The sequence below is a fragment of the Hylaeus anthracinus genome, unplaced genomic scaffold, assembly GCF_026225885.1.
Source record: "Hylaeus anthracinus isolate JK02 unplaced genomic scaffold, UHH_iyHylAnth1.0_haploid 11989, whole genome shotgun sequence".
NCBI classification, from domain to species: Eukaryota; Metazoa; Arthropoda; class Insecta; order Hymenoptera; family Colletidae; genus Hylaeus; species Hylaeus anthracinus.
In genome coordinates this window covers 1229469-1252456 of record NW_026534337.1, presented here as the reverse complement: position 1 = coordinate 1252456, position 22988 = coordinate 1229469, and the positions used below count along the sequence as shown (strand labels likewise).

Below are 22988 nucleotides of genomic sequence, written 5' to 3'. Positions count from 1 at the left end.
TTAGATAGAAACCTTTACATTGAACTGATTTTATTATCTTTTTGCCATTTACAGTACGTTCTTTTGGTATTGGATGATTCCTTTCTACATTTGTTATATTAAAATTATCTTCTTCTTTACAACGATTGACTAATTGTTTTAATGGCCGACTCGAAGATTTAATGCTCGATTTAATTTTTTGCATGTAATTTTCGAACTTAAACGTGCTAAATTTATCTAACTTTCCCCATAATTTTACATAAGAACACAAATGAATTAAATTATGAACGTTATATGATATATATTGACGACCATATAATGTGCCGTAATTTTCAACAAAATACAATAATAAACTGTGTGCATAATCAAGCAGTTGTACGCAATATTCTTCGTTACATAAAATTCAAATTGCTATGCTCAAACTCAAAAAATGAACATATTTATCACGTGATAATTTTTTTAAAAAGATTATTGGCCCAGTATATAATAATTGTCTTAATTCAGTGGCTTTAACGCGATCAACTTCATCTAATTTCCTTGGCTTTCTAGCAAATTCTTTAGGTAGGAATAATGACATAGATAATAAAGAAGTTAAAGCAATAGTTAACTGAGTTGCAACCATACGTACATTACGTTTACCATTAATCCAAAACTGTAACAATTTTTTGATTACTCCTAATAGTACGAGATGCATGTAGTCTAAAGGAAATTGAGTAACCATTCCAATGTTTAAATCTTCAAGATTTGAAGTGATTTTATGGTGTTCTTCTTGTTTTTTTATTTAAAAGATTCATCTGATCTTAACATTGCATTAATTTCTGAGTACGTTACTCGTCTTTCTATGTAATCACCCTCTTGAATACAATTTCCGCATCCAAAATATGCATTATGTCCTTTAATTCCCTTGATAAACGATTTTACAGGAGCATCGCAGTTAAATACGTTCAATTTCACACTTATTGTTTTGCCGTATTCTACAATACCAGATCGGAAAATTTCAAAACAATCATCCTTGAAATATTTCAAAAAAGTATTGTTACATTTTGGCTTTACAAAACCATGATAAACACCAATTATAAACGGTTCGGTGTAAAAATCTGCAACTATACTACCTAAAATAGGCCAAAATTGACTCCCTGATGACTTTGTTAAAGGAAGACCATCTATATTTACATTAATATTGATCTGAGATGGTAAATTACTTCGACAATAATATTTACGAATAAATTTCTTCAAACTATCACCTAAACCTGCATAATAATATCTTCCTGGTATCATTTCAATAATGGCTACTTGTTTGGGAGTTTGAAACAGAGTTCGAGCATCAATAGGAAGATCATGGCCGTATTTTAATAGAATTATCAGTAAACTGCTAATAGCAGAATGACTCACACGATTTATCATAGCCCATAATCTGATGTTAATAAGTTCTGTTTTACAAAATTCAGTTTTAGAAAATTTATCACTTGAAATACTTGACTGCGGAATATTTTCATCAATACTAATTTCTGAATGTTCAGAAACTAAATCATGATTATTTTCTGTACAATTATGAGTGTTCATTACATTGGAATAATCAAAATCAATTTCTTTTAAAACTTTTTGCTGCTGGGGTAATTGTTCGATGTTATCTGGCACATTCGATAAAGTAACGGTATTATTTTGAATTTCTAAATTTGAATTAATACTCATTTGACAAATATTACGGAATTTTTTTAAGAAAATACGTCGCCGCTGACGTTGCGTTAAAGAAATAGTGTCTAGTCTTAATTTTGATTTCGACATAATATAGGTGTATAATTTTATAAAGCAATAGAAAATAGATGAACTGCGATTATGTATACGAATATAGGTTTGGGCTTGTCTGATATTACTTTATTTATGTTATCTTCTCTGTTGAGAATATATATGTATCCGTTTCTTTATTATGTGTTGTGTGCCTGGGTATGGAAGTATGTGTATGTGTTCGCGCCTTGACCTTATAAATATGTATTCTTTTTGTTTTAAGTCAGTCTCTGTCTCGACCAGTTTGTAGACAACGTTTTGAGAATAAATATACGCATATGTTAAAACCGTAACAGGTTATAGGCCTAGGTGGCTTGCTAGTTAAGCGATTGTGCTGAAAAACGTGCTGTTTGGAACAAAATTGTTTAAATTAAATCTGCACGAATAGTAGTCGTTGAAGTGACATTTTTTTTGTATGGGAATCGCCGACTATAAAACATTTGATACAAAACTAGGCATAACAATGGGTGATAATGTGAAAATATATCAAATCCATCGATTCAATGGTGACAATTTTCATCTTTTGTGTCGTCAAATGGAGATTTTTATGGCTGAAAATAAGCTTAAGCCATATATCCTTGGTACCGAAGTAAGAACAGATCAAAATGCTACCACGTGGGATGTGAAAGATGCAGAAGCTCAAGCATTTATAATGCGAGGTTTAGAACTGGAGCAACTCAAACATTTGTCGGACTGTAACACTGCGGCTAAGATGTGGTCACGTTTAAAAACTGTACACTCCGAGAAAAGAGATCAATCTATTCAAGCGTTGCTGCATAAATTCTTCAACTGCAAGATGGAGGATTGTGAAAAGGTCGCAGACTTTATCGCAAAAATTGTCTCTTTTGCGCAACGATTAAAGGACATGGAAATGAAACAGAAAACCCCCGTGATTATTACGAAGATCCTTACAAGCCTTCCACCGAAATTTGATAACGTGAGAACTTCTTGGTATGCTGTGGCGAGAGAAAATCAAACTATCGAGCGGCTAACGGATCATCTCGTTAACGAGGAGGCTATTTTGAATTTGAGAACCACAACAGGTGAGGACACACCGATCGGAGCCGCGTTCGTTTCTACGAGAGGTGAACATCTGAGGACGCCAAGTAGCCAAAGTACAAGTAAGCCGAATTTCGACAGTGATTCTCACGCGAAATCAAATAATTACAAAAGAAATATTCGATGTAATTACTGTGGAAAATTTGGACATTTTGCGCGCGACTGTAGTAAAAAGAAACATAATCGCCAAAATGCGAATAAAAATCAAACTTATTTAGCGCAAACATCTAATACTTATAAAAATCATCATGATTATTTCGACTCTTCGCAACTCTTTACTGCTGAAAATTTTGTAACTTGTAAAAATAAAGCGGTAGATTATTGGTTTGCGGATTCTGGTGCATCAGAGCACATGACTTTCAGGCGCGACTGGCTTGTAAATTTTAAATCTTTCGAAGAGAATTCTTATTTTGTTCGCGTTGGTAACAATTTAAGTTAAGGTTATTACCTTTTAATTACCTTTATGTTAAGGTTAAATTCAATGATACTGCGATCGTTACACACACTATTGTAGACGTTTTGTTTGTACCTGAAATAGAAAATCTTATTTCTGTTGCTAAGAGTGCGATGAAAGGGTTTCAGGTAATTTTTGATGAAAGTGGAAATACTGTACGATTTATGAAAGATATAAGGTATTGGTAACCGGTTTCAAAGAAAACAATATGTATCGATTGAATTTCTTCACAAGCAAAATTTTAAAAGCTGAATTAAATATAGCTACGAGTTCGAGTTTAATGCAATGGCATAAGCGCTTAGGTCACCCAAATTTCAAAACCCTAAGAATAATGAGTAAAAACTCTGCGGTTCAAGATTTATATATTAACAATTTATCTGAGGTAAATCCGTTTTGTGAACCTTGTATTAAGGCAAAACAACATCGAGGAAGTTTTCCTAAGAACCAAGCGGTTCGTTCTAAAAAGCCAGGCGAAATTTTTCATGTAGACTTATGCGGAAAAATGCAAAATACCTCAAGTGGTGGTGCTAATTACTTTATGCTACTGAAAGACGATTTCTAGATTTTGTTTTGTATACCTGTTAAAAGATAAAACTGAAGTTTTAGTTAACATTAAAAGATTTTACGCCGACGTTACATCGCAAGGTTATCAAATAAGAAAAATAAGGTCTGATCGAGGTTTAGAATTTGACAATTCTGGTGTTGAAGATTTTCTAAATACGAAAGGTATTCACCACAGTTTTTCAACCCCTAGAACGCCTGAACAAAACGGCTTTATAGAACGACAAAATCGCACAATTGTAGAATCAGCCAAAGCAATATTAGCTACGATAAATCTGCCCGTTTACCTATGAGGCGAAGCTGTAAACACAGCTGTATATTTAAAAAATCGTACCAGTTCTGAAACTATTAATAATTTGACGCCTTTCGAACTGTGGTTTAATGAAAAACCATCTTTGAAACATATCACAACCTTTGGTAGTGAATGTTATGTTCATGTGCCGAAAAGTCAAAGGTACAAATGGGAGTACAATACTGTAAAATGTATTTTAGTTGGTTTTTATGATGAAAGCAAAGCTTATCGTGTGTATGACCCATCTAAACGAACCTTGTACATTCGAAGGGATGTTATTTTTAATGAAGAAAATGAAAATAAAAAACTAAATATTGTTTTACAAAGAGATGATTTAAATTATAATCAAAATACCGAGTCACAAAAATCGCCGATAATATTTAAACCAGAGGAACAGAATGTTTCTGAGAATAAGCGCACCTACAAGAATCCACGTTATCCAATTTTGAGGGACCCTTACCCCCTCAGAAAGAATTCAACGTCAAGCAAGCAAGTATTTCTAGCTACTGTAGAACCTGTTTCACTTGAAGATGCGTTGAATTCTCCGAACTCAAATAATTGGTTGCATGCTATAAACGATGAATTAAATACTTTAGAGACAAATAAAACATGGATACTTGTACCGCGACCGATAAATAAAAACGTAATCAAAAACCGTTGGGTGTTCAAAACAAAATACAAAGCTAACGGTGAAATTGATAAATTTAAGGCGCGACTTGTTGCTAAAGGATGTTCACAAAAACCAGGTATTGATTACGAGGAAACTTTCTCACCCGTAGCAAGGTATGAGTCTATAAGATTGATTTTGTCGATTGCAGTGGCCTTAAATTTAAAAATGATTCAATTTGATGTAAAAACTGCCTTTTTGCATGGCAATTTGGATGAACCGATATACATGGAGCAACCATGCGGTTTTGAAACACATGATAATTTAGTTTGCTTATTGAAACGTAGTCTTTATGTTCTAAAACAGGCGCCTCGTAAATGGAATTTGAAAATAGTACTTTTCTTGACTAGAAGAAACTTCGTACAAATCCATGCTGATCCATGTATTTTTGTTTATAAAAACCCAGAATTAAACATTTTAGTCTACGTAGTAATATACGTCGATGACGGGTTAATATGCGGAAATAATGCTGATTTCATTTTGAGTATGATAAAAGATTTACAACAAGACTTTGAAATTGTTTATGGAGACGCTGAACATTTTGTAGGACTCCAAATCGAAAAAAGTAAGGACGGCGAAGATTAAAAATTCACCAGGAGGCATATGCCAAAAAGATATTAGAAAGATTTAATCATGCAAATTGCTCTGCCATCTCTACTCCTATCGAACTCTGAAATCACATCTTTTATCCTGATGAAAATAATGAAGACGAATGTAATAATAATTTTCCGTATCGTGGGGCGATGGGTTTGCTGATGTTTTTGATGTATGTAAGCAGACCTGATTTAGCCTTCTCTGTGAATGTATTATGCAAGTTTATGCAAAATCCAAAACACATTCACTGGGCAGCGATAAAACGTATTTTAAGATATTTAAAAGGTACTATTTCGTATGATATAACGTACACCGTAAATACATACAAAACTAATATTTCGGCTTATTGCGATGCGGATTGGGCAAATGACCCCTTAACGCGAAAAAGTGTAACGGGTTGGGTTATATTTTGCAATGATGGTCCCATTACGTGGAAATCGAAACGACAAACTGTCGTTGCAACATCTGCAACCGAAGCGGAATTCATTGCCTTGTGTGCAGTTGCAAAGGAAGTCACATGGTATAGATCCTTTTTAAAAGAATTACACCTTGAACAACATGACCCAACCAAAGATTTATTCAGATAATCAAAGGGCAATATCTATAGTTTTAAACCCTACATGTGCGAAGCGAACTAAGCACATAGATGTACAATTCTTTTATACTTGTGAAAAATAGCAAGAAAAACAAATTGATTATGTTACATTCCTTCAGCGCATCAGCCTGCTGACATGATGACTAAAGCAATCACTAAAGGAAAATTGTCAAATTTTGTTAGAATATATAATATGTATTAAGTGTAATGAATTAAGAAACGAGAGGAAGTGTTGAGAATATATATGTATCCGTTTCTTAATTATGTGTTTGTGTGCCTGGGTATGGAAGTATGTGTATGTGTTTGCGCCTTGACCTTATAAATATGTATTCTTTTTGTTTTAAGTCAGTCTGTCTCGACCCGTCTGTAGGCAACGTTTTGAGAATAAATATACGCATATATTAAAACCGTAACATTCTCTTTTATTACTGAAACAATATATAGGAAACTGATGGAGAATTAAAAATATTTTGATAAATGAAAAATGTTTTATCATTTGCAGTTTTTTTTAAACAAACTAATTCGATAATTAAAATATAAATTATGTAATATTTTAAGGACGCCAATAGAATCTTAAAAAAAAAATGTAATCTACATTTCTTAAATAGTATTTTATTTATATATAAAAAATTTGAAATTTTTTCTTCACAATTATAGTGAAACAACCTACATAATTTTCCAATGTATTTAATGTAAATATTTTTGTAATGTCTTTTAGTATTGTAATTATATTAAACATAACAATTACTTATAAGCATATTCTTTTTTGGGAGGGAGCGGGGGGTGTGGAAAAACCTTCATAGGCACCGGGGGCCGATGGACGATGCCAGCACTCGCTAAAAAACCACCCGCTTTCCACGTTAGCCCCCCGGACCAGACCTGCTTTCGCATAACAATAGTCCAGGGGCGTAGCAACTAAGCCCCGTTAGGGCCTCCGCCGGTCGAATAGTACCGAAGCTAGGGGGAGCCCGGAGTATCCTCCAGGCATCCCTCCTCTCTCTTGCGACGCAGCACACGCTCCACGTAGTACGCGACCGTTTCCCATTCGCACGGTCCCCGTAGCATCACCACCACGATGTTGTCAGGGGGTGACGTATCCTACGAGGGCACAGAGATCTACTCTATCTCTGGCTAAGCGGTCACACACGAACAACGTATGGAGCGCGTCGTCCCTTGCTGCGTCGCAATACCGGCATCCCGGGGATCCGACTTTGCCCATCCTCTACAGGTGCGCACGGAAATATCCGTGGCCTGTGAGGAACTGGATGAGGTAAAAATTCACCTCACCATGGGCCCTGGATATCCAGGTGGCCAGATCCCCTATCAGCCGAGCCGTCCACCGACCCGGCTGGGCAGCCTCCCAGCGTTGCTGCCATTCGCCTAGCGTGGCTACGCGCTCGTGGGACACGGCTTCGGCCCGCCCAATCTCCGAGGAGCGTTGGAAGATGTTCTTCCGCTCGAATGCACGCAGGTCGATGGGTATTACCCCGGCGACCGCTTGCACTGCGCACTCGAAGACGGTCCTGTAGCTGCACGCCACCCGAAGCGCCAGCTGGTGCAGTACGGCAGACATGCAGCTTCTATACTTACGGAGCCGAAGGGCATCTGCCCATATTTCGGCTCCGTACAGCAGGACGCTCTGGGTTACCGAGAGCAAGAGTTTCCTCTTGCTCGGCTTCGGGCCGCCCATGTTTGCCATTAGTCGGCTAAGTGCTGTCGCCAACGACGCCATCCTGACTGAGACCCTGCGGCTATGTTCCGCGAAGCTGAGCTTGTTGTCCAAGACAACACCCAGGTACTTCGTGGACCTCCGGGTCCGGATGGTCTCGGTCCCAACAGTCATCGGGACGATGGTGGGGATACGTCGACGTGACAGCATGACGATTTTCGTTTTCGGAATCGCCAGCTGCAGCCCGTGGTCTTCCATCCATCCCCCCACTCGGCGCATGACCTGGTTCAGCTTGAGCTGAGCCAGCTGGGCGGTCCGCGCCGTGATGACCACGGCGACATCGTCAGCATAGCCGACGAGGAACGAATCCTCTGGCATACCCATGCGGAGGAGGCTGTCGTACATGACGTTCCACAGGTCGGGCCCCATGACCGATCCCTGCGCAGCACCCGCAGTGATCGGTCGTTCACGGAGCCCATCCGACGTCTCGTACAACAGCCTTCGGTCCCGGAGATAATCCGCCATCACTGGCAGTAGATACTCCGTGTTAAACGCGTTCCGTACGTCCAGCGTCACAAGGGGAAAGGGGAACCTTGGAGGCTTACCCTTCTTTCCGGCAAGGATCTCCCGGAAGATCCGGCACTTCCCCGAGCCCGCGACGTGGTCCATCGCCGCGTCCTTTTTCCCCGCGCACAAATGACAGTTGGGGGTGGCCTCGCACGCCACCACCTTGTGGCCAGCGTTGCTCCGGTCCGGGCCTTTACACTCTCTACGAGTGTGTCCGTAGTCCACGCATCGGAAGCAACGCTGAACATCCGTCCAGCGCCGGATGCGACAATTCATCCAGCCGATTTTGAGTTTGGCGGCGGCCAGGAGCTTAACAGCCGCTCCTTCGCCAAGCTCCACCACGGCTTTCCGCAGCTCCTTCGCCAAGCTCCACTACGGCCTTCCACAGCTCTCGAGGGTTCGTCGCGAAAACGGAGACGCGGATTTCCTCCGGAGACTTCCCTGTCTCCCGCGCGACCGTGTCTACGAACTCCCCTAAGGTCGTGAAGTAATCAAGGTCGAGGATTTCGACCGTCGCGCGGGGTTTAAGACCCCGTACTGCTGCGATGTCCCCCACTGCTGTCTGGAGAGCAGACTGGAACTTGGTGCTGTCTCCACAGCGCCCAAACTCCAGAAGGACGGCCCCTTCCCGCGTCCTCCTTATTTGGCGGACCTCCGTGTCCGCTTCGTCCGGCCGAACCTGGTGACGTATCGCGCCTACAATGGACGGGTATGTCGCGCCCTCGGCCGGCGTTATGAGGACAGCCGTCCGCCTAGTTTTAGGGCGGCGCCTTCTCCTCCTCTTCCTCTTTCGCCTTTCGTCGACGGCACGCTGCTCCTTTGAAGGAGCAGAGTTCCTCGGTGCCGTCGACGTTGACGCAGGTTTGGCCGATAACTGCTCCTTTGCGCCCCCTCGTGGCCTTAGAAGTGGAGGAGGGGGAACAGAAGGTCTATTATCTGCCCTTTTCCTTCTCCCCATAACCGTGGACCGTGGATTGGCAGCCTCTTCCTCTGGGCTGGAAACCACGGCCCTGTCTCGTTTCCGATCAGGCCGTGTTCGAGGCGCACGTGTGTTCCCGGATGGCGGCGCAGTGGGCGTGCCGAGGGCCTGCAGCATGTGAAGAACACGCTGTCTCTCCACTAGTCCATGGCCCAGGCCGTCCACCGGCTCCGCCAGCTTCTGCATTCCGTCCTTGATGTCCATGCTGACATTCCTCTGTTTGAGGGATGCCTGTCGCATGACATGAAGGACGGTTTTCATCGCCGCTATTCGCGAGCTCTCCGCTCGCTTGAAGGTCGCCAAAGTTCTGAACGCCCGATCCCCGACACCGTGGTCGTTGGCATCGGCGCAATCAGAACTGGCCACATTCCCTGGCCCACAAAAGCCAGGATTCCGCAGTGGGGGTACCTGGCCTGGGACAGTTTGTGTCACGGCGTCTCCCCCGCTGAGTTGGGGAGATACTGCGGCCATCTCCTGACGGACAGGGCTCCGGACCAGGCTCCGAGGCGGCACGAATGGATTGTCATCCGTGCCGCGTCGCCTCCGGCCGCCACCGTCCGACGATGTGGACGTCTGTCTCGTCCTCCGGACGGATCCGGAGACGTTCGTCCCTTCACTTGTACCATTTAATGCTACGCAGACCAAGTGGTCAACCTGCGTAGCACTGCGGTCGTCAGATAACGACGTCCCGGGGCCCGCTTGCTCACCTCTGACGGACACCGGTACTGGGGATCCGATCCCCTGCACCGTAGATTTCTCCTCTGTAAATGAACTTTCCATGATTGGTTTTTGATTCGGGGTTTCCTCCCCTAGTGTTTGGTCCGCGGGAGCTATTTTATTTCACTCCTACCCTCCCCGGACTTCGAAGAGTACGTGGCGATCGTTCCCCTATCCACGACGTGGGGACGCGGCGCGTCGGGGTATCACCTCCCCGCCTGACCTGGTCGCCCAGCCCTGGTGTGCGTATACAGGGTGTCCCAAAACTCGGGGAGGAGCCAGAAATGGGGGATAGCTGAGACGATTCTGAACAACAATTTCCTTTGCAAAAATGTCGGATGGGGCTTCGTTTTTGAATTATTAACGAAAAACACTGACCAATCACAGCGTCCGAGGAGCGCGCGCTCAGAGCATAGGCGTAAGCAAGGAGGCTCGAGCCAGCGAACAAGCGGGCCGGTAAAACAGCACGCTTTAATACCAGTGTGAGGTTGTAGCACATGAAACGTCTGATTTATAATGAAAACTTTAAGCAAATATAACTTTTTCTTTATATTAAACGTTACTGATCAAGATAGGAGGTATCGAAATCTGTACATTTAATGAAGAAATTACACGTTTCCTACCTTCAAATACGTAATCGTTAAAAAATTTCAATGACAATTTATCATAATAAATTTGAATCTAACTTTAACATGAGAATCGTTAAAATGTACAACTTGCAACTATAAGAAAATGGGTGAAAATATGTAAATGTTTGAAAATTAAAATGAAGGAGACTCTAAACTTTGCATTAATGCGCCAAAGATCTGAAGGATAGAAATATTTTTCGAGAAAGTGGATAAAAAAATTTGCCAATACAAAATGAGGCATTTCATGTGTTATAACGTAAAAATACCAGTAATAAAAATGCCTGAAATTAACCCTTAAATGCCTTAAGTTTCAAATTTGATACCGAACTTTTAAATCGAATTGTACACTTGCAATTGGTTTGTTTTTAATATTTGGCTGTATGTATGTTACCATTGCATAATGTTCTTTTGAACAAAAGTTGAAAAAATAAACGTCAGTTGTCAAAATTGTTCAAATCATAAATATATTGATATTTTTTAAAATTTAATTTGGAAAATCAGGCTTCTAAGGGTTAACATGTGAAGGCAGAATTAAAATTAGACTCACCCATTGACTTGTAAGTTGACCTGTTTTCGTGAAGAAGGGCTGCGGCGAGTGGGTCATCGCACCGATCCTGGCCTGGTACCTGCTACGCGGCTCAGCTGATGGGACGGCCGGTCACTGAACTCACTGAACTTTACACAGGGGTTTCCACGGTCACTATCACTTTGCATCGAGTCCTTTGCACCCAATATTTGGTGGCCCCGAAAGGGGCCGATTTGTATTATTGGAGAAAGAATACGCCACCCTTTTTTCATAATTCTCTGGGAGTAAATTCTGCACCCGCACATATTTGTATGGGTGCAGAGAATTCTCCCGAAGAATTCGGTGCATCGACGACCGGCTGACGCTGAAATACAACATAAATAGTTAATATGAATAGAATACATAATTCCGACAACAAACACGAAAGCGGTAAAAAGTTAAACTTACCCCGAGTTGCGGCTTACGTCGCGCACACTTTGGGTGGGATCCTCAGCAATACGATCCAGGACGTCTTCCTCCGAATTCGCGGAACGTAGGCGAGGGCGTCCCGAATCGGCAGACTTCGGTTGGAGGACCCCATCCGAATAAAGCCGCGTTGCCAATAGCCGAATGCTCTGGAAGTCGGCGGCCGCGATCGCGGATATCGTTGGCGATAACACCGCGCTGCCTCCTCCGAATTGCGCCCGCACTCCACATACACGCAAAATATTTCAAACCATTCTTGATTTTAGCGCACCATTTTTTCCCAGTTGACACTGCGGCGGTCACTTCGAAACTGAATTCTGGAGAAAAACAGTTTTATTTCCAGAAAACACTCCCACCCTTGTTCATTACCTGGCCCCCATCCCTTAGGAACGTTTCTCTCTTAACGAAATGCAACGTCGCGTTGTCTGAACACATGTTTCGCCGAACAGTCAATCGTAAGACAAACCCATTGCCGGTCGACTTGGAGGTAGCGGCCGTCGATGTTGGATACCTCGTTTTTACAACCACTTCCCCAAGACACGGTAACTCCGCGACCTTGTCATAAATTTTGCGATAGCCATGCAGCGACCGACTAACTGCTTTCGACAACCCCTACACGTGACGCACCGTTCTTTCCTATCAATGGGGAAGGTAATCCAAGTTTCGGCGGAAAGTAAATGATTTTAATCGTCGATTGTGCCCAGCAGCCACCTAGATAATACTGTAAATGATTAATAAATTTTTATTTTGCAAATATCAAAATAATTCCCGAAAATAAACAAACATCGCAATATTTGAAGGCATGTATTATCTCAAACGGTTTCGAGTTTCAGTTCTCCATATGCCTGAAGTTTGTGATTTTTGGATTTTAAGAAACATTAAAAAAATTCTAGACCGAAATTTAGTGTGCAATGCAATACAAAATAAATCTATAATTAAGAGATGATGTTACTTTACACTCGAAATATTCAAGCTTCTGATTCAAAAAGTAGTGCAAATAAAAGATTTCTTGTTTTCTCATTAAATAACCGTGCAAAAAATATTGTAAAAAATCATAACGAAAATAATGTTACTGCACAAACTTTACTGTATAGATTTTATGATGAACTGGTCTCTAAAGAGTTCAAGCTTCGACTGACTTTGGTCTTTCTTCAGTTCTTTTTAAATACTAATTCACACATACAAAAATTCATACGGACATACATACACACAACCTGGTGCTTCGTGACACGTGTTCGATAGTGGCCACCGATGTATAAGACGATTAAATAAATGCAAGGCGTAAAACGCCGAATATTCTTTAACAATGAGATTTTATTCGTGGAGCTCTGTATACGACGATAGCTGGCCAAGAAGTGACTTTCCTGGCCTGGGAAAGTCTCTGCGTAGCCCCGTCAAATGAAGGCTCTTGAAGGGCCTTCGACGTTATTTATGACGGGGCCTGGCGTCGCAGCATCACCCCCTGTCGTCCATGCGCCAATGTTTAGGCGAGCTGTCTCGAATTTCCTAACACTCGGCCAGCCTGCATTTTCGCTTGCCTCAAGCGATGTTCTCCTCGTCGCAGCTAGCCTTTGCTTACGTCGTTTTCTGTAACACAAAAAATCAAAGATTGGCCTGAGTATCTAGCCGGTTTTTTGATATTGGCCAAAAACTTTCCGTGTAGACCTTTCTCTTATTAACAAAAAGGTCCCTCTACAACAATATAATACTCCCCTTTTCTAAGAAAGCCCACGATTATTTGGCCTTTCTCTCTTTTTCCATGATTACGTAGATAACGCCGTTCAGCTGTCGACGACTCAAAGCGATGCCTCGTCGCAAGACATTCGCGACATCCTTGGATCTCCGTTGACGTTGACGATTTTGTCCTTCTGTTGCTCAACTGCAACTCTGCGTGGCCTCTCGCTGAATCCATACAATCACGTAATGGTGCACCACACCATTACCGTGATATCTCTTTCATCGTCATCCGATAGCGGCTAGACATCACTATCGGCCTGACGGCATAACATGGGACCACTCGATAGTGGCTGCACACCACTATCCCTTTAGTGGTCCCCCTCGCTATCATACAATGGTGACCACACATCACCATTGTCATGATAGCCAAATCTTGTACCATTCGATAGCGGTTAGACATCACTATCCTGTGAATGGTACGTAAATCTTCGTCACCGTGGTGGCCAGTCTCCACCATCGTCTGGTGACTCGGACGTCGGTGTCTAAATCCCCTCAGCGGGCCTCGCTCTCCAGCTCTGCTACACTCAGCTCAGGGATCCCTCATTAACCGCATATTCCGTGGGCGACGGCACCGACCACCTATAGCCACGAGCCCGTCCTCTTCTATCTCCTGAGAACTAACTAACATAAAACATTTTAGTTTCCCATAGTTTCCTATTCAATGACCGCAATCCATGGTTTCAGCCGGTCGGCTGCAACTACCGTTTTGGCCTTTCTACCTCCCTGTCTTAGATCCTCGACCTCGTACCGGTCGTTACCAAGCATCCGATGGTTCCGGAACGGCCCCTTGAATTTTGGGAAAAGCTTCCTACTTTCTCCCGTGGCGCGTTCGCTGGTGATCTCCACCATCACCAAATCCTCCTCGCGGTACTGCGTGGCTTCTCGACGGGCTTGATCGATGGGCGCCCCTTCTGCTGCTTCTGATCTTCCGTGATATGCCTTGAGATTTTCCCTCGCAAATCGCCGAGGTCTAACCGGTGCATCTCCGTCTGCACTTTCTGCAGAAGCCGGGCATCTGCAACGGTCCTCGGGTTATACCCCATCAACGCCTCTGTAGGCGTCGCCGCAATGCTCTTATTGTATGTGGTATTTAGGGCACCCTGCACCTGTTTGACGTATTCGTCCCAACGGTCCGACTCCTTGCCGGCTGCAGTAGCGGCTAACCACGCGACAATCGTTCTGTTATATCGCTCGCACTGCCCATTCGCGTGAGGCGTAGCAACTGCATTCAAAACATGACGGATCCCGTACGTGGTACAGAATATCTTGAATGCTCTTGCCGTTAAAGCGGTGCCTCTATCGCTAATAATCCGCGCTGGTACCCCAAACAGATGAACAATACTCAACAATATCTTTACTGCGCGCTTCGATTTCGTGTCCTTCACGGGTTCAATAATAGTGAACTTCGTGAAGGCGTCCACAATGACCAGCAGGTACTTGTTCCTTTTGGCACTCGTCTCGAACGGGACAACATGATCGACATGCAGCGTGTGAAAGGGCACCGGAGTCTTTTCAATAGGGTGGAGTTTTCCCTGTTTCTTTCCTGTCGTCTTTTTATAATAGGCGCAACTCAGACACGATCTAATATACTTCTTTACAAATTGCGTCATCTCCGCAAACCAATAATTTTCGCGGATCCGCCGCAAAGTCTTCTCTAATCCTAAGTGCCCCGCATCGTCGTGACACAAGCGACAAATTTGAAAATGCGCCGCGCGCGGTACAACCCACGCAACGCGTCCGTCATCCAACCGTCGGTAAATTTAACTCCCTTTAATAAGTAATTGGAGAAATACTGCTTGGTGTCAGTATTCCGTACATTCTCCGCGAGAATCCTACGGACCCGACACAACTGCTCGTCCTGTAATTGAGCCGACAAAATCTAATCCGCCTCAGTCACATCCACCGGGTAAACGTCTACGCTTGGCACAGGATTCCTACTCAGCGCGTCAACGTGCTGCATTCTCGTGCCCGCGCGATACTCGATGGCGAAATTGAAATCCTGCACTTCCAACCACCATCGTCCAATTCGCGGCACCAAATACTTTTTGGTGAACGTCGTACGAAGCGCGTTACAATCCGTAACGACCGTGAAACTCAACCCAAGCAAGTACACTCGGAAGTGTCGAAGAGCAAACACCACGGCCATCGTCTCCAATTCGTAAGAATTGTACTTGCTCTGGTCATGCGTCGTCTGCTTACTAAAATATCCGACTACTCGTCGCTCACCTTCCGCCGTATACTGAAATAGTATAGCACCTAAACCCAAAGAGCTGGCGTCGGTGTGTAACTCAGTCTTGAGCGCACCATTGAAAATCGCGAGGACGGGACGCGTTATTAGCGCCTTTTTGATCGCCGCGACCGCGCTCTCCTGCATCGCTCCCCAAGTCCACGTAACATTTTTCCTAGTCAATGTCGTCAATGGGGTCACCAAAGTCGCATAATCTTTAATAAATTTGCGGAAATATCCCGCCAAACCGAAGAATTGGCGCACTCCTCGAACACAGGTTGGTTTTGGCATGGCCATCACGGCTTCCACCTTCCTGCTCCCTGGTTTTACACCATCTGCACTTATCTCTTGCCCGAGATAATCAATTGTCGTCATCAGGAACGAACATTTACTTATGTCGAGGGTCAAATGATGTTCCCGCAACTTATCAAGAACCAATTGTAGACGCTCTAGTCCTTCCGCAATAGTGGTCGACGGTATTATAATGTCATCAATGTATGGGAAGGCTACCAACGACCCCAGAACTGCATTGATCAGTCGTTGAAAAACAGCAGGGGCATTCGTGAGCCCGAACGGCATTCGCAGAAATTCGTAGTGCCCGTCCGGTGTAATGAAGGCCGTTTTCTCTACCGAATCCGCACTCATCGGTACCTCATAGTACCCGGACGCCAGGTCCAACGCTGTAAAATATCTATTACCTCCGAGTCGGTCGATCTGATCTTCTATTAATGGTAACGGATACCGATCCCTAACAGTTATCGTGTTCAAACGTCGATAATCCACACACAGCCGATAATCGCCCGTCTTCTTTTTCACCAATGTAATTGGACTCGCATATGGCGTCACGGATTCCCGGACGATATCGTTATCCATCAACTCTTTGACCATCTTTCGCGCAATTTCGCGTTCGACCTCCGCCATGCGGTACGGATTGTAACAAACCGGAGCATCGGTTGTACAATGAATCTCCATTTCTATGGTGTTGGTTTTACCAAGCGTTCGCATTGACGTTGTGACTCCATCCGCGTACTGCCTAATTAATTACTCGCATAATCGCTTTTCATTCTCGCCAATGTCTCCGAAAACGAGTTGATGCATTCCGTCGGCTTTTATCGTATAGACATCCACGATATCGCGCTGGATGCTCTCGATTCGTGGCAGTTCTCGTATTGCGACGCCGTCTCTATTCTTAATTAATACAACGTGCGGTTGATCCAAGAAATCTCGTCCGACTATCACCTCATATTGCATCTCTTGCGAGTCTACAACAATGGCTCGTACCGTCGCTAAGGCTTCCATTATTTTAATGACAATACTAGCGAATGAATCGCTAACAGCCCCCATTCCGGAGAAACCTCGCAATTCCAATTCGCTGTCTCTAACAATTTTAACATTCAACCGAATTGCCACCGGACGTTGCATCAACGTGGACGAACTTCCTGTGTCCACAAGACACGTGATCTTACGACCGTTAATCGTGGCCGGTAATAAATACATATTGCTTGTATACAAACTCACCTGAGTCGCATTCACGCGTTTGGGTCGGGAACAAAATCGATCCAGGTGTCCCTTTTTGTCGCAGGATTTACAGATGACCGCTGTTTTAGGAGACTTTACCGAAATGTGACCAACCGTCCCGCAATTAAAGCAGACAATTGATGGCCGTTGGGTAGCCTCCGCCGGCGTGGATGACGTCAGCTTCGCCGTCGACGTAGAAGCCGTCGGCACGGTCTTGTTCATAGGCCCACGCTGATATGCCACCGGCCGTGGAATAATTTTCGGTTCTGTCGCTCGCGGCATCGACCCCATCTCGTGCATAGCTGCATACAGCTCGTCGATGTCGTTGTATTTTTTCGACCGAATAGTCCGGGCAATATTTTCGTCCGCTATCCCGCCAATAACCGCATCCTCCAGGCAGCTGTCTGGAATTCTCAGTTTCAATGCTCGCAACTTTGATAGTTTTTCGAAGCAGTAATCGCCCGATCGTTGTCCGGGGCTCGCCGTGTATGTTGCGGCTTCCAGCAGCAACCGAGCAAACGACAACGGTTTCTTGAACCGCCGTTTCAGCACCGATTTCAGCGATCCCCAGGTATGGTCGTTGGCCATTTCTTCGTCGTACACACGACGTGCATGACCCTTCAGATTCCGCGCGACGACCAGTAAGATATTGTCGTCTGTCCATCGGTATCGGTGGGCAAGTCGGTCCACTTGTCGCACCCACTGCTCGACATCTGCGTTGTCTCGCAATGGATCGAATTTTGGAATCACAAATTCATCGTTTACGGGCCGATACGTCACGTTTCTTAGCTCTTGCTTGAGTCGCCTGACCGTGTCCCGCAAATTCTCCGAGTCGGAACCGCTCGACGAATGTCGCCGACGGCGAGTGCGATCTCGCGAAACTGTTCGCGAGCGATTCCGCGAGCCATCTCGCGAATGGTTTCGCGAACGGTTCCGGGAGCAATTTTGCGAGCAATCCCGCGAGCGGCTACGCGCTCGATCGCGCGAGTAATTCCGAGAGCGGTATTGCGCTCGATCGCACGAGTGATCTCGAGAGCGGCCTTGCGAGCGATCTCGCGAATAACCACGCGAACGGTTTCGCGAACGGTTTCGCGAACGGTCTCGCGAATCACCTCGCACTTTCCCACTTCTGCGTACGCGGTCCTTCGATTGCTCACGTTCGCGTGAACGTCCCCGTGAGAAATCACGCGAGCGTTGTCGCCTTCTTTTGGGACGGCCCATTGTTCGCTATTACGCTCGGCACAACCACAAAAGGGTACACAATACTGAGACAACCTCGCTGCTGACACTGACGTGTTCAGGTGGCACTTGCACTCGCACAATCGCGTAAAAACGTCCAAATTTACACGTGACACTCGCGATTTTCCCGGCCTGGGAAAGTCTCTGCGTAGCCCCGTCAAATGAAGGCTCTTGAAGGGCCTTCGACGTTATTTATGACGGGGCCTGGCGTCGCAGCATCACGCCCTGTCGTCCATGCGCCAATTTGCGTTTAGGCTAACTGTCTCGAATTTCCTAACAGATCACCGAAAAGCGGTGCCAATTGTTGGTAGCGGTGCCGTTTGTCGGCAGCGACGCCGTTGTGCAAAGGCAGTACGTACAATTGCCTACATTGGCATAGATTTTTTACCACAAGATAACAATTATCACTTATTGCCATTAATTATTAAGAGAATTTATATTTCATACTTACCAATATCTCAATACTGTTCACACTTTTAACACAATTTTTTTAGCACACACGACTACTGTCTTCGTAAAATTGGCCATACTGAAAATAAAATACTAACCCAGGGAATAATCGAACAAAACAAAATTATGACATATGAGTTACATCAATAACGTAATTAGTTTGTAATTGTTGCATAGAATTGTTACGTAATTTAGCTGTTACTTTGTTATGTAACATTTATGCAATTTGGTGAACGTAAATGTGCGTACTCTAAAAGTTTGGTAAATGTTACATAACTTTAACGACATAATTGAAACGTTATAATAAACACGTAACATTTACGAATTTTGATGAATATAAATGTGTATACTCTAAAAGTTTTATACATGCTCCATAACTCTACTAATATAATTAAAACGTTATGTTAAATACGTACCAATTATGCATTTCGGTGAATGTAAACGTGAATACTCTAAAAATTTCATAAATGTTATGTAACTTTAACGACATAAGTGTAACGTTATGGTAAATATGTAACCTTAACATTACTTTTTTTTAAGATCTTCTTTAAAAAAGGCATGATCGTCATATTTATCGCTTTTAAGTTATAAACAAATATATTCATTTTTCTTGTTTCTGCGCAATTCTCTACAAGATTTTAACAAAAATGTATACATTGATATCAATAAAATAATATTAAGGTTACATATTTAACATAACGCTACACTTATGTCGTTAAAGTTACATAACATTTATGCAATTTTTAGAGTATTCACGTTTACATTCACAAAAATTCATAACTGCTACGTATTTAACGTAACGTTTTAATTACGTTAGTAGAGTTACGAATAATGATGCGCACGAGACGAGATAAATTTCGATCTCGAGATCGAGATTCAGTTTATCGAGATTATTTCAAATTCTTGTCAAAATCTCGACAAGATGTTTTATTATACTGCCGATCCCCAACACATATGACGCCGTGACTGCTGTGCTATCAAACGATGCCAGATACAACTTTGTTAATATTATAAGTCGCTTCTACTTTAAGTGCTAGTTCCGACCGGCAGTCGGCGGGCACTCTGATCCTTTGTTTTTGAACCAGGCGCGATACTATGCGCAACAAAGATCGTACACGTGCAGCGTTTATTGAATTTAATCGGGTAAACGGTGCCGGTTTTCGCAGTTTTCGAACACCTCGAGAGAAGAGGTCACAGAGCCAAGCAGTTCGATTAGTTCGCATAACTTATTACATTATGTTTTTTGTATTTCTTAGTTCAAACATATACAGGGTGTTTCATGTAGCATAGGAGAGTTACAAGACATCCAGTAGAATTATCAATAACTTCAGAAGACGCGCAAATAATTGGCAATAACTTTTATAACTAATTTTTTGTCGAGAGTAAAGACTAAGACTTTTGCATTTTTTAAGAAAGGTTAGGTAGGAACATCATACAGTATACATACTTTTCTGCAAAAACTTTAATAGATGGCATATTTTAAACTGTATTGCCAATCTTGTCAAGATCTCGTCGAAATCTCGTCGAGATCGAGATCGAGATCGAGATCATATTCGATATTCTCGAAAATTCGAGATCGATATGCATGTTTCGAGATTCTTCGAGATCAAGATCGAGATCGTTGAAATCTCGTCTCGTCTCGTGCGCATTACTACATAGTTACGAAGCATTTACGAAACTTTTAGAGTATGCACATTTACGTTCACCCAATTGCGTAACTGTTACATAACAAAGTAACAACAAAATTACGTAACAATTCTATGAAACAATTATAGACCCATTACGTTAGTGACATAATTGATACGTTATAGTTTCATTCTCATGATCTGTAATATATACATATAGAACGTTATGTAATTGTTACGGAAATGAGCCCTCCATGTTTACTGGGAAAATTTAATTCCTACACACTATAACTAAAATGTTAATATACATATTTTTATGAGAAAAATAAAATAATTTTTAGAAACAAAAATATAACCGACTTCGGAAAAATATTGACAACTCCACTAAAAAGCATGAAATAATTTCTAGTTGATTGATACGAATACTCACGAGTTCTAGATATAATTGCTTAAAAGTATGAAATAGTTTCTATTTTCTTTATACTAAATTATGTTAAATAACCTTCTCGTCTTCTGAGCTTCCTCGACGTTTCGGCTCCCGTAACGTTTCGGACAATCTGTTATTCGGCGAGAAGTACTGGAAACAGGATCATTTTTCTCGTCGTGGTTTCGGACAGTCTGCAGACAGATGCCCAGAAAGGTTTAGCATCGAAATATTTTTAAATTTGCCTCGGTGCTTTCGTTCTTCTCGACAGCATATTTGTGTTGTACATTTTTCGGATCGTCATAAGGTTTATACTATATTCTTGCAGCAAAATGTCATCGAACGCTTACAGAATCTCGGACGTTGTTTGGAATCGTTGCATACGAGCTTGGTCACGTAGGCGCATGTTGAGTATACCATAAATGACATAATCAAGCAATTCTTCGTCATCAATTGGCACTCGATTCGCGAAAATTGTTTTATCATGAAAATATGCAGAAAAAGATTCTCCATGCTCTTTTCTTCGAAATCTCTTCTTAAATTTAGATTATCTTCTTAAACGAAGTTCAATTCAAATATTTTGTATTTTTTTCGTAAAGATCATTCAAAAACAAATATTTTGAAAAAAAAACCGTCTTATTTGATCAATTTTTTGAACAGTTACAGCTATTTAAAAGAAGAACGCCGATTTTTTGTAGAATTCCTATCTTTTCTTTGGCTGAGTAAAAAAATTTGAAAAAAATCACAAAAAAATATTTAGTAGGGTAAAGTATTTATTTAGTAGGATTGGGCTTGGATTGTCCCTTATACATATTGTATTTCTTATTATGGTATAATGTTATCGTGTAATTAATTGTAATATACGATTACGGTATTGTTTCCACATAAATAGCACTCACAATAAATCTACTTATGCAGAATTATTAATATAAACTTTCTTCTATTTCAGAAATACATTGAATACTTCTCTTGTTGAACACTCCTGACTCACATGTTCGCGGTGATTGAGGGGATGCGTGACTAGGGACTACACTGGCCCGAATATGATTCAGTGGACAGTGAACATGTTATTATTGTACAAATAATTAGTCTTAAAATTAAAACAAAATTTAATCAACTTCAAAATGAAATAATTTTTCAAATTTTCTTATGACAAAATTTTATCCAATGAGTAAAAATCTAATATAATATTTCAATTACATTATGAATGTAATTATTTTAGTTAATTACTTTTTTAAGTCGGTGTCAAATAACTTCAGTCGATAAATTTAAACCTTACTATACATAAGGTAGTTAGGGTAGCTACTTCAAAATTTATTGGATAAAATGTTGCCATTAGAGAACTTAAAAAGTTATTTCGCCCTTTGTAGTTCTTTATTTGAAGTCGGTTAAAATTAAATACAATTTAATATTTCTATTTCTAGAGTTCATTACTCCATTTCATTATGTCATATAAAATTAGTCATCGAACTGCAGAAAATGAACTTGATTGTCAAATTTCCTCTACATCATCTACAAAGACGATATTACTACCATATTATGTCTTCTTTATAGCCATACACTTTTCGTCGGCAACACTTATTCTGATTCTAAAAAAATATTAATATGATGATCTCTTTCTAGTGACCCACCATCTGCTTGAAAGTATTATCGATGAATTGACGATGTTTGTGTATTGAAAGTGAGTCCAAACCAGATATGATTTAAACTATTTTTAATCGTTATTCAAACCACTTTCGGAAACATTTAAATATATATAATTTAAAGGATTATGAATGCGATCATCCTTGAACTTATTTTCATTTCAAGAATCTTTGGAATCCGTCGATAATAAATCCGCGTACAAGCGGAGTAATCTGTATGAAGACTATCTTGTTTTTGCAAATTTGAGAGCACTGGGTTTCACAGTTGATCAGCCCGGAGTATCCTCCAGGCATCCCTTCTCTCTCTTGCGACGCAGCACACGCTCCACGTAGTGCGCGACCGCTTCCCATTCGGTCGGCCCCCGCAGCATCACCCCCACGATGTTGTCGGGGGTGCCGTCTCCTACGATAGCCGACGAGGAACGAATCCTCTGGCATACCCATGCGGAGGAGGCTGTCGTACATGACGTTCCACAGGTCGGGCCCCATGACCGATCCCTGCGCAACACCCGCAGTGATCGGTCGTTCACGGAGCCCGTCCGACGTCTCGTACAACAGCTTTCGGTCCCGGAGATAATCCACCATCA

The 22988-nt window shown here is 42.4% G+C and overlaps 3 protein-coding genes across 5 annotated transcripts in view; 2 read left to right on the top strand and 1 right to left on the bottom strand.

Annotated features, from left to right (window-relative positions):
* The window catches only part of LOC128888026 (uncharacterized), a 189184-nt gene that overhangs the window by 102941 nt on the left and 63255 nt on the right, over positions 1-22988 (top strand). The window lies entirely within an intron of this gene.
* LOC128888073 (uncharacterized) lies at positions 2007-22164 on the top strand. Its single transcript, XM_054144699.1, has 2 exons — positions 2007-2885; positions 21708-22164. The coding sequence occupies exons 1-2, from the start codon at positions 2180-2182 to the stop codon at positions 21716-21718; spliced, it is 717 nt and encodes a 238-aa protein (XP_054000674.1). The 5' UTR covers positions 2007-2179; the 3' UTR covers positions 21719-22164.
* On the bottom strand, positions 12873-18095 carry LOC128888082 (uncharacterized). Of its 2 annotated transcripts, XM_054144715.1 has the most exons (3): positions 17504-18095; positions 17021-17424; positions 12873-13044 (listed from the first exon to the last, which is right to left on the bottom strand). In XM_054144715.1, the coding sequence occupies exons 1-3, from the start codon at positions 17682-17684 to the stop codon at positions 12994-12996; spliced, it is 636 nt and encodes a 211-aa protein (XP_054000690.1). In that variant the 5' UTR covers positions 17685-18095; the 3' UTR covers positions 12873-12993. The 2 variants fall into 2 exon arrangements, with proteins under 2 accessions (XP_054000690.1, XP_054000688.1); XM_054144713.1 differs by having other exon boundaries at positions 17021-18095.

Bases quoted from the DNA above. Each gene is read 5' to 3' on its own strand.
- LOC128888073 (XM_054144699.1), top strand. From the start codon at position 2,180: ATGGGAATCGCCGACTATAAAACATTTGATACAAAACTAGGCATAACA.
- LOC128888082 (XM_054144713.1), bottom strand. From the start codon at position 17,608: ATGGCCAACGACCATACCTGGGGATCGCTGAAATCGGTGCTGAAACGG. The intron at 13,045-17,020 runs GTGAGTTTGTAT...GCCGAGTGTTAG, and splicing joins AACGCGTGAATGCGACTCAG to GAAATTCGAGACAGCTCGCC.